Source organism: Vanellus vanellus, assembly GCF_965231255.1.
Source record: "Vanellus vanellus genome assembly, chromosome: 6".
In the NCBI taxonomy this organism is placed as follows: domain Eukaryota; kingdom Metazoa; phylum Chordata; class Aves; order Charadriiformes; family Charadriidae; genus Vanellus; species Vanellus vanellus.
The window spans coordinates 45,453,195-45,464,282 of NC_138911.1; the positions used below are offsets into that span (position 1 = coordinate 45,453,195).

The 11,088-nt window shown below is 39.2% G+C and overlaps 1 protein-coding gene across 2 annotated transcripts in view; it reads left to right on the plus strand.

Annotated features, from left to right (window-relative positions):
• LIN52 (lin-52 DREAM MuvB core complex component) overlaps nt 1–9,496 on the plus strand; it is a 51,529-nt gene extending 42,033 nt beyond the window's left edge. Inside the window, exon 6 of one of the 2 annotated variants that reach the window (XM_082485654.1) lies at nt 7,076–9,496. In XM_082485654.1, the coding sequence (XP_082341780.1) occupies nt 7,076–7,131 (56 nt within the window). In that variant the 3' untranslated portion in view covers nt 7,132–9,496. Of the gene's footprint in view, nt 1–6,058; nt 6,120–7,075 lie in introns of those variants that run through there. The other variant, XM_082485655.1, reaches the window with a different exon arrangement.
• The last annotated feature ends 1,592 nt before the right edge of the window (nt 9,497–11,088 follow it).

Here is an 11,088-nt window from a genome sequence, read left to right on the forward strand (position 1 = left end):
TTTAACCCAGTGATGGACGTCTCAAGGTGAAACAGCCAGGGGAGTTTCAGACATTATTATTCAATCCAGTGGCTCTTATCTAAATTATAATCAAGAGAGGTTTTTATTGGCTTTGCAGAGAGAAGATGTAACTCTTTCTCTGCTTTGGGGGTCAAAGGGATCAGGTCTTTGGCCCCACAGGATGTTGGCTGCAGGCAGCTTCTAGAAGTGGGGGGTACTCTAAGAGTTTCCTTTAATATGGGGGTTACTCAGGGCAAAATATCTGTACATCCTAATATCTGTGACCTGGAAGTTTAGTAGCTCCCTGGGCACTGGTAGGGATGTCATTGCCCCTTGCTTCCTGTGTTTTCATTGACTGGCTTTGCCCATCTGTATGTGAATGAATACTGTTTGTAGTTTTTGCATTTGAAACTCTGTGAACTTCATCGTTTGCAACTGAGCGCAAACAGAACAGTACTGCCCTGCAAGGTAGGGAAATCTGATTAGAAGAACAAGGTAAACTATTCTGCAGAGAAGGAATCTAATTTTTTTTTAGAGCTGATATAATTTTAGTATTTATTGATAGCAACAATAATATTTTTTGAGGATATCTTAATCTGCTGCAGATCTGTTATCACCATTCTGCATAATCCTGAATGATCTCTGAGATCTCTTATCAGGTATATGATAAAACACTGCTACTGTGGGTGGAGAAAAACAAGGTGGAAAGAGGTCACATGAGGATTTCGTGATTCAGGAAAGTGTTAGGTATTTGATTCCAGTTCTTAAGGCTCTAGATAACACTCACTAAACTGTTTCAGCAGTTTAAAACTCTGTCGGTCTCAGCTATTTACCACTTCTCTGTCAGAGATGACTGTTTTCATAGCATACTGGGGAAAGCGGTCCATGTACTTCACCTGCTCTGGTTCATAGCCTGGTTTTGTGCAAGCCCCCACCTTCTTTGGCGGTTCAAAACAAGTCTTGCCAGACTGTGAACTACAGCTGAAGTAAGGGCAGATTCTGCTGTCTCATTCACCAAGGGAAGGACGATGATGTTTTGTACCAAGGGTGGTGTTAATATTTTAAAATGCTGCAGCAAGACTTGACAGAGCTCATCTTTCAGAGCCTGAATTCTAGCACGGTTGCTGACTCCTTTAGTATACATCTGTACATCACTCCTTACTGAGGCTGTGACCCCATCTGTAAGATGGGAATTAAATCACTGTATATCTCAAGAATACTGTGAAGCTTGATAAACTTTGCAACTGCTTTGATATTGATTATTGAAAGATGCCACAGTAATGCAAGCTTATTCCACCTGGAGGTTTATGCTGATTCTGTTGTCTTACCTGAAAAATATGTTTCGGGAGTGCTAGATGATTATGCTGGTTGCCAGTGTAAATGTAACCGTTTCTGAAGCACAGGTCTGAGTATCTGCATATGCCAGTTCCACCTTCAGTAAAGACAACTGACGTTGCTTTCGCTAACCGCTGCTCTCCTGAGATGGTGGTTCCAGCTCTTTATGAAATTGGGCTTGGTGTAGCATTCACTAATAAGTATTTGTCAAAGGCCCATAGTCATCAAATAGCAGTTCATTTGACAATTATGTTAAGGAAGTGAGCAGTTAGCAGAGTAATTGGAGCTCCTTTTATGAAGGAAGAAGAGTGAGCTGGTGCCAGCAGGCATCCAGGTGGTGGTAGGATTTTGGGGATCTGGTCTCGATATAGAAAGTGGTCCATGCAGATCTCTCTCTCTGGACAGAAATTCAGATTGTGTTGGCTGGGTAATAATATTCTGTTGGTCTTGTCTGAAATAAGCCTCTTGTTTCTTTGAGGGCTGTTTAGTAATAATGTCAATCTTAAATCTTTTTGCTGGTTTTAGATTGCTTTTTTGCCTTCACTCCCCCCCATCCCCATGACTGTTTTTTTTTAATTTCCTTTCCAAATGCAATACTAGTTGAGCCCAGCCAAAAGATGTGACTTTGCCATTGGTTTTCACAAGTCTGGTCAAGCAAGACTCCCACAGTTACTCATGGAAAGATTCTTCTAATCCTTTTTTATGACCTACCAACTAGGAAAAAGAATGGTTTTGTCTTCCTGTCCTAACATTGTGTCTCAGGACAAAATAAATAACTTCTGATGCAACAGACCCTTGTGATAGAAGGGTTAAAAATCAGAGGAGTGTTCTGCTGTCTCTCTGCAATTAATGTTCTTTGCCCTGGACTGGTAATTTCCACTGATAGTTCTTCAGAAATAGACCCTTTTAGTTTTGTTTTCTGTATAGTCCTAAGACCAGTAGTAGTTTGAGAGTGCGTGATTAGTACTTTAAAGGAATCCTTCCATGTTGAAAAACAAGTTCTTTAGTTACTGTAAATACAACTGAATGGGAGGAATAACTGATAAGCTAACAAAGTATGACAGTGCCTAAAATAACCTTTTTGTAGTCAAGAATGTAGCATTCAAAGTGTGATACTACACGACATTTCAGGGCTAAAAACATTCTGTTCAAAGGGCATTAATTGTATTTCCAGTACTGTATAGTGGCAAGACCTTTAGATTTCAACACAGCTACATTTTCAGGTCAGAGGAGGAGCACAGTCCAATTTGTCCCGTAAGTTGTACATCTGGGGGAGACATAGAGAAGTACTTCTTTAGCGGGTGACTTTATTTTAAAATATCTATGATTTGAAGATGCTCACAGGCTTTGTTTTGAGATTTGTAGATAAGTCTAGAAGTAGTAAGCAGTGGAAGGTATAATGATCACGATAAATGTGTGATAAATACAGTTTATCACATATATCATGTACATAGACTTTATCACTGTGTTATGCTTTTTGCATTTAAGTGTATATTATGTTTAAAAAGTGTGTACATATGTGCCTTGCTCAGGGGTTCTCCTGGATAAAAGTTGCTTATATAAGTGTAAATCACTGTTTTCGTTGCTGATTTTGTAGCAGTAAATCCTTCCGTTATTTCCTGGCTATCCAGACCTTATGACACAGGACGTCCTGTGTTGTCATGTGTGTGAGAAGGCTTTTTACGGGGAGCAATCAGGCTGGACCCCAATCTCCAGTGCAGTGTTTTTTTCTAATTAAATTGTCACCGGAAGGAATATCCGGAACAGCAGTTTTCATTTTCAGTTGAGGAAAAAACATTATGAGTCTTTGTCATTTGATTAAAAGTTACTTAACCTTTAAATTGCTACAGATGTAAAGATAGCTCTGAGTTTCCAATGTAATCGCCTCCAAGTTAAAATCAGGAAAATCTTTGTGTAATGAAACCCATATGTCATAGTGAAAGGATGCAAAGCACTGGCAGAGTGGGCTGCTCTAGCAGGAGATTCTGCACCCAATCTTGTTAACCAGGACTGCTTTTGGTAATCCCTCATCTCCTCACTTGTAGGAAATCAATCTGTACTACTGAATCTTTTCAACCAGCAACCATAAAATTTACTGCAGAGAGGCAGCTTGGGGACAATTGTAGTAGCAAAGGAGTCCCAGGCAACAAGGCTAAATGCAGGATTGAGGGATTGAAGTTCTAAAGAGGAGATTATATTAAACCTTATTCTGCTCCCCTATCAAGTAGAAATCTCCCCTTCTCCTTTCAGCCCCAGCCTTCCCTACCCAATACCTGTTCTTGAGATCTGCTTGGCAGATCATGGCAGGCAGCAAACTTAATTCATACCGTACAGCATTCTCTGTTAATTATAATATCTTGGTACCATTTTTCAACACATTTCTCTGGAAGAGTCTATTCAAGCACTCAACTTCCATTGTAACCAGTGCTGGTAACATCTTACAGTGTTTTTTTTACGGTCTTCACTATCCTCTTCCTCCTCTCTAGTAGGTAAGATGAATTTGCATCCAAGCTATTGCAATCGTATCCATTGTTGATTTTTCTATTGTGGTAGATGTACAGTGTAGGCAAGGTTGTAAATCGTGACTTGACATGGAGATTCATGTTTCTGTTTCATGCTGCACAGCCTCTGTAGTGTCTGTGTGCTGGTACAATGAAACCTGCACTCAAGCCCTCTCTTCACTTGAAGTCCGTGGTTAAAGCAACCATTTTAAAGAAAAAATCCCTAAGGTTTTCACTACAGTTTTGTCCAACCTTTTAATTAAAAAATCCACCTCTATCTACTATGCAACTGGCTTCTGCTGGTCCCTTGGGTAGTTGCTTAAGGCAGGTTTTACTGTCTCTCTTAGACTGCAATCATATTTAGAATGTGGGTGATGGTTTCTTCATTCACAAGGTCTTCTCTCACTCCAGCAAGTTCCAAAAGGCCCCATTGGAAATGGTATTCCCATTATTAAGAATTCATTTATCAGAAGCAATACTGAGCAGAGGAGTCAGTTTAATATTAGAGGCTTTTCTGTGCAAAACCCAAGCTCAAATCATACTCCAGTGCAGATTAAAGAGGAACAAAGGAGAAGGAATAGCCAAGACGTTTGAATGCACTACCATGTAATGTGTATTTGGCCTGTGTTTACCAGGAATACATTGAACTGTGGTTCTTGAGGAGATAAGAGAAGCAGCTGAAGCAAGGAAAACAAGGTTGTTAATGTTTGTGGAAACTTGCCCTTAGTTTGGCTGTGATTTTTTTGTGACATGAGGATGTTATTTCCTGGCCATTTTCATACATATACAAAGATGTAAGGTCCTTTCTTTCAGTTTGGCATCATATCTTTAAAAATAAAGCCCCGATGCAAGCCTGGGTATGTGAGGAGAAGAGGAATACAGAATAGCAGAAGGCTGTCTCCTGCTCCTAATGGGATTTTGTAGCAGCATGTGCGAGTTTGTTTCAGAAGTCAGAAATGAACAGATGTTGGTATAAATTACCTCTGTGTCTGATGTCTTGCAAATTAAAAGCGCGGTTGGCATCACTAAACAATTTCACCAGGTTGGGGGGGGAAGCGGGCGGTGATTATTGTAGCAGGTCGGTAAGAATCTTTAAGCTGCAGCAGAACAGGATAGCAAGGATAAAGGAATGAAGAATAAAATGAGAGGTCTGTGAATTAATCAGAAATGTTAACATCTCCGATGACAAGCGAACAGGAGGGCACGTGCTCTGGAGCAACCCCCAACCCACAGTAATTTCACTCAGCGCACAGAAGGAGTCTATGCTCTCTGCCTGATTTATAGGGTGCAGCCCTCTTTGGGGGAACAGAATTGTCATGCATTCGTATATCTCCTATATGGGACTTGCACTCTGGAAAACTTTCCACTCTATCAACTACAGTTCGGCTTTGTGCTTTCTCCGTTAAGAGTGTTTTAAAACCATGCACTGTTGATGGTGCAAGGCAGGGAGGTGTCAAAGAACTGGTGCTGAGAATCTGTTCCTAGCTGAAATTTTTAAAAACTTGCATTTTTATTTAATCATGTTCTTTGTGCATAACAACTTAGTTCCTGACAAAATAACAGTCCACTCTGCCCTGCTGCAGCATCTTCTATCTGTGTGTCACTTCAGCAGCACTTAAAAGATACAAGCTGTCTCGTGGATGGGGAAGTAGAGGTACAATAAGTACTTCTGTGGTAGTTCACGCTGTGAATCAGAAGCAGAGTTGGGAATGGATCCCAGATGATATAGCTCACAGCTGGAGGCATGAGCCAAGGGAATAGTGCAGTGATGTGCTTGAATCTGCAGCCAGTCTGAAGCATGTTCCACTCGTGGCAGTGGACTTTGCAGCCTCTGAATATCAATAGGTACCAGACAGTTCATAATACCTCTAATTGTTTTACTGAGATCTTATTGATGACAATAGCTTGTGGTACAATTTTGGGTAGACAAATTAGAATGTAATAATTTAGAGAAGAGCCTTTAAGGCACAAATTCTAACCTTTACCTCAAGAATAACAGAATATCTTTACCTGAGGGTGCATATTGAATATTTTAAGCTGAACATTTTTATTACATTTTAGTTCTGTTCTAACAGATAGTCAGTAATATCAAAAGAAAACCCAACATCAGCAACAAACCCACCTCCAATTTTTATGCTAATTGTTGTTTCTGTTGTTCCTCTCAGTAGAGAGGTCAGGAATTGAATGGATAAAACAGAAAATGAATTCCCATCTCCTTCCAGAGTCTCTCTAGGCTAGGTGTGGGAAACCTGCATGCTTTCGTCATTCCTGTGAATAAAACCCTCCACGTTCTGATGCCTGCCAGTCCAGCACAAAGCTTACACCTTTATTTAAAAGAAATGAAGGAAAGCACCAGTGGGAAGATTGTCTTTCTCCAAAACTCTATTGCTAATCGTGTTGTCTTTGATGCATTGTATTATTATGGCAAGACAAAGATGGTATTAGGGCTGCTCTGCCAGCTTCTTAGCTTATGGGCTCACAAGTCAGAAATATCTCGTGCAGAAAAGTGGCTGTGTAAACCCTGCTGTAATACAGCTTCCAGAGATTGATGGTGCCAAGAGTGAGAGAGAGACATATAAACCTTGCCTTGCTGTATTAAACATCGAAGGACTGACAATGCAGAGAGAGAGAGAAGACCAAAGCTCTATAAACTTTACTTTATTACACCATCCATAGATGAACTGCATTGAAGGAATATAAACCCCATTATATTACAGCATCCAGGGACTGACACTGCTGAGAGAGGGGAAAATGCTGTCTAATTTCTGTTGAAGATCATAGCATCCAGGGACCAATAATCCTGAAATGGAGAAAGAGAGAGTTCCATAATCTCTGATGGATTATAACATCCAGGAACAATTGCTCTGAGACAGAGTGATGGAGAGTTGGATTACACCATTCAGAGATGGATAGTACAGAGAAAAGGAGATGCTGCGAGAGCATAACACAGTAGGAATAGAAAGCATAGATTGTATGTAATGAGACAGCCTGTGGGAATTATTGCTGAGTTCAGAAGATTCCAGGCCTTGCCTGCATTTCTGGGGTGTCAGGAATTCAAGTTGGAATGCAGTATTATTTATTTTCCACTTAAAAAAAAAAAAATCCTTACTCGTTATTGGTATAAGCACAAATCTAAATGAATTTTTATCCTGTGGTTACAATCTGTAAATTATACAATTGTTTGGGTTTATTGGCTTTTTAAAAAATATTATTCTCTTTTTCCTCCCTTGTGATTTCAGCTAGAGAAATGACTCGAGGGAAATTCCTGAACATCCTAGAGAAACCCAAAAAGTAGCTGCCACGTCTGGAGTTTGGACAAAAGTACCCCAACTAGATCATTTTACGTACTGTGGATCCAGATGAACCCCAGAACTTCTAAGAAGTACAAAGCTCTTGCTCCAGACCTTCAGAAGCAAACATCTCTTTTTGCTTCCACAGCTCTTTACAGGGGAAGATGTATTGCATACACAGGTCACAAGGACTGCAATTGCTTGCGTTGGAATTAACTTCATCTGACCATAAGATGTCCAACACGAGGACTCAGCCCCTGACATGCTGTGGCAAAGTTACTTGTTTTAATCAGCTATTCAACGTGAACAGCCATACCGTCCTTATTCAGTTCTTCTCAGTGGCAGCACCTGTTTGAAGCACACAGCAGATCTGACGCTGGCCAGTGCGCATCACGAGGCATTGACCCTTTTATGTGTCTTTTGTCTTAGATGCATTGATTTCCGATGGGCAACTTCTGTGCTGAAAGGTTTGAGCAGAGTTTGGGGTGTGGGTTGGCCGATAGCACTGCTTCAGCCGGAGCATATGCTTTTAGTGTAGAAGTTGAGTGCAGTCTGTGCATTAGATTCCAGTTACCCACTGCCTTCAGAGAAGCACGTCAGGTACTTCCGAGACCTTTGGTGTAGCAGGAGCTTCATTTCGCCACTCAACGGTTCTCTAGTGAAATCAAGACTTACAGACCATAGGGTGTGAGAGGTGTTACTGTATCATGAAGGAAAATATCCCTACAGAAACTTCATCCAGTGCACAAAGAAACAGCTGTGTTGGTCCACTGTATTTCTCTGCTTCTTACAGAGCTGAAGAAAGTTATAAATTGAAAGGCAGTAATATTTTCTGTTAGCACTCCAAGAACGAGCAACAGGATTGTTAGCCACATTGCAAAGATGGTCTGCTTATACAGAATCTTAACACTTCTGAAAATAACATTTTGTGGTATTTTTAATTACTTATAAAAGGGCAACCTCAAAATTTTTTTCCCCTACAAACTCACAATTTTTAAGACAGAATTTTCTGTGACCTGGTCTCTTTCAGCACACAGTTTTGGGCTCTATTCATCTTACAGTTTAATGTCTTTTCCTTCTGTTAATGCACTTCTGCATGTTCACCCCTGAGAAGAGGTAAGGAGCATATTCAGACTTTTTATTTTATTTAAGAGAAGAATTTTTTTCATGTAATCCTCTTTGCTTTTCCTAGAAAACAACATTTTAAGCATCAGTAAATATTTTATTTCTAGGTTACAACATAATATTGAAACATTAGATGAAGAGCAGGGGTTTTTCTCCATTTAGAAATGTTATTTTTAGCATGCAGGCTTTTCAAAACTTGTATTTCCCAGGCTGCACTCACATGTGAGAGGAGAAATTACTTGGAAATAGGCTGCCCTTAGAGCATTGCAGAGAGAGGAGACACTTTTCAGATGCATGTGTAATAAAGAGGAGGAGATTTTTTTGAATCAAATAGACTTCTCTGGATTTTTACTAAAATGCTGGTGGCCTTTCAGTTTGCAGTCTGTGTTCTTGGTTATTACTGGTCAGAACTGGGCTCGTTTTGGACAGCTCCTGTTAACTAAGTTTAAGCAGTTAAAACCCACGTCCCGGAAGGACCCTGCACAAATACTGGATATTTAAGAATGTCAGGAGTTTGATTTTAAATTTAACAGTTTTTTTTCTGTACTTCACAGTTTATGCAGGGCTGAGCTTATCAGGAACTCCATCCCTTGAGAACAGAAAAGTTAAGACAGAATAATGTGAAGACAAGCTAAAAGTGATAATTCAGAGACAAAGAAAAAACCTGCTGGTGCAAACCGATTTTGGTGTAGCTTTAAGTATTAAATTATAGATTTGGAATGCAATTTTAAGTTTTTATACTATATACATAATATATATACATATATATGACATAATGGGATACTTCATCTGTATCACCAATACGAGTTTGTGCGTTTTATAGAGGTTTGTTGATCCAACACATTAAGAAATTGAGATCCGAAAGCAGGAGGAATATAGGAGAAGACAGAAAGCCTGGCATGCAAGTATATGTATATTTACTGATACATTCAGTAAGGAATTTCAAACTGTAGGTAGTTTTTAGTAATGTACTTGTGTTTAAAAAACAAACAAACAAAAAAGCCTTTTACTATATTCAGTACTTATCTTCTGTAGGGCAGCCAATAATGTATGCTTTAGAATTGTGATATTTATTGGCTTTGTACTTGTCATCTTTAGAGATGAGTCAGTGATGTATTTTTTTATTGGTAATATTTATATGTATTTTTGTGTGTTAGCTAGAGAATTATAATCTGTCTGTTATTTCTTTGTGGTTTGATAATAAACAAATGCAAAGCTCAGAGATTCATCTGGGTTTCCAAAATAGCCCTCTGAGTTGCAAAAGCTTTTGTGTAGCCGCCTAGGCCATACTCTTCTTCAGGCTTTTCTTCACACTTCTGCATGCCACCACTTCAGGGTTTGGCCTGTGAATTCTCAGTTCCCATCAGTAAATAAATATTTGGTAATATCCAAATGGTACTAAGAGTTTTCATACCCTTTTGAACCCTATTTTTTTCCTTCAGTGATGTCCTTCGTGACATCCCTGCAGTATCTATCTATGCAAGATAACCTGGGTGACTTTTTGTTGCTGATAACCTTCTGTATTTTGAAACAACAACAAAAAAGTTTTGATAAATTACGGGAATGAAGAGTATAAGAAGATCAAGATTTGGTAATATTAATTGAGCTAATGCATTGCTTTATAAGGTGTTTTCATGTGTTCGTATGTTAAATGTTACTGTGAGGTTCTTGGAAATAAACCCAATATGTATTTAGTTCCTTTTAAAAATGCCAGTGTTACATATATTCAGTTGTAAAGGCTATTCACTTCAGTCTTGGAGCATCAGATGCTTTGCTGTTTAATCCAACTGAGAAGAAATTCTTGTTTGTTATATTTATCATTACCAAAATAAAAGTCTAGTTGCACTGGCAATTGAAGAACGTAATATTCCATTTAACTCAGGGTTCTGCCATTACAAAACTTAACAGTTTTGGAACAATCCTGTAACCACAGTTCTCAACTTTCCCACAACAAGTCGCCTAGAAATAACAGATTAGTGAAAAACTGACTAATCCAACTTGGAGGTAATATTTGAACCTTATTCTGGTTTATCTACTGATTTTTAGGTTACATAAAAATGTCAGGTGCTATTACAAGTCAAATCACAAGCCCATCTTGTCTGTAATCTTCTCTTTGATTATAAACAGTTGTAGACTCATAGGGAGGGATATAAACAAAAGGCTTACCCAGAGTTATTTTGCTTTAGGGTAACTTACCCAGCATCCAGCAATCTGTTTTAGTTGAATCTGGTACACAGAAGACCCCACTTACCCTCCAGAAATTTGTTTTAGTCCTCATTTGTCTGTACTTCTCTAAAATGCCCCTGGACAGCAAGTTCCATAGTTCAGTTATATAAAGAAAAGTTTCAGGCAAAAAGAGTGGGGGTGGGATGTCATTCTTTTAAACCTGTTTACCTGATAATTCCATTTTGAACCTTTCATTTCTTTATTATCGGAAACAGTTGTTTGGTTTGTTCTTCTTTGCTGTCTGTGCACAGGTCATGATTTTTCAGCTCCTGTTATGTTTTCAGTTCCATGGTTATGTTCGCCTTTCTTATGTTCACAGTGTCCAATTGCCTGTCTTCTATTACAGCCTGTCTGAGGTGACATAATCAAAATTGCAGAGTATTCAGAGTGCGAGCATACTGTGGAGGCGTGTAAGTCCTAATTACAGCTTATATTTTGTTCCTCTGCTGTTGTCTTGCACATCATCATGGGCTAAATCCTGTTTTGAGTATCTCTAAGAACAGGATCATCACTTAGATTTGCAGTCTGTGCATGCAGCTGATCTCATCCACTTCATCTTCACCCACAGTAACTTGTCTTAAGCAACACTTTTTCCAAATCATGATGACAGT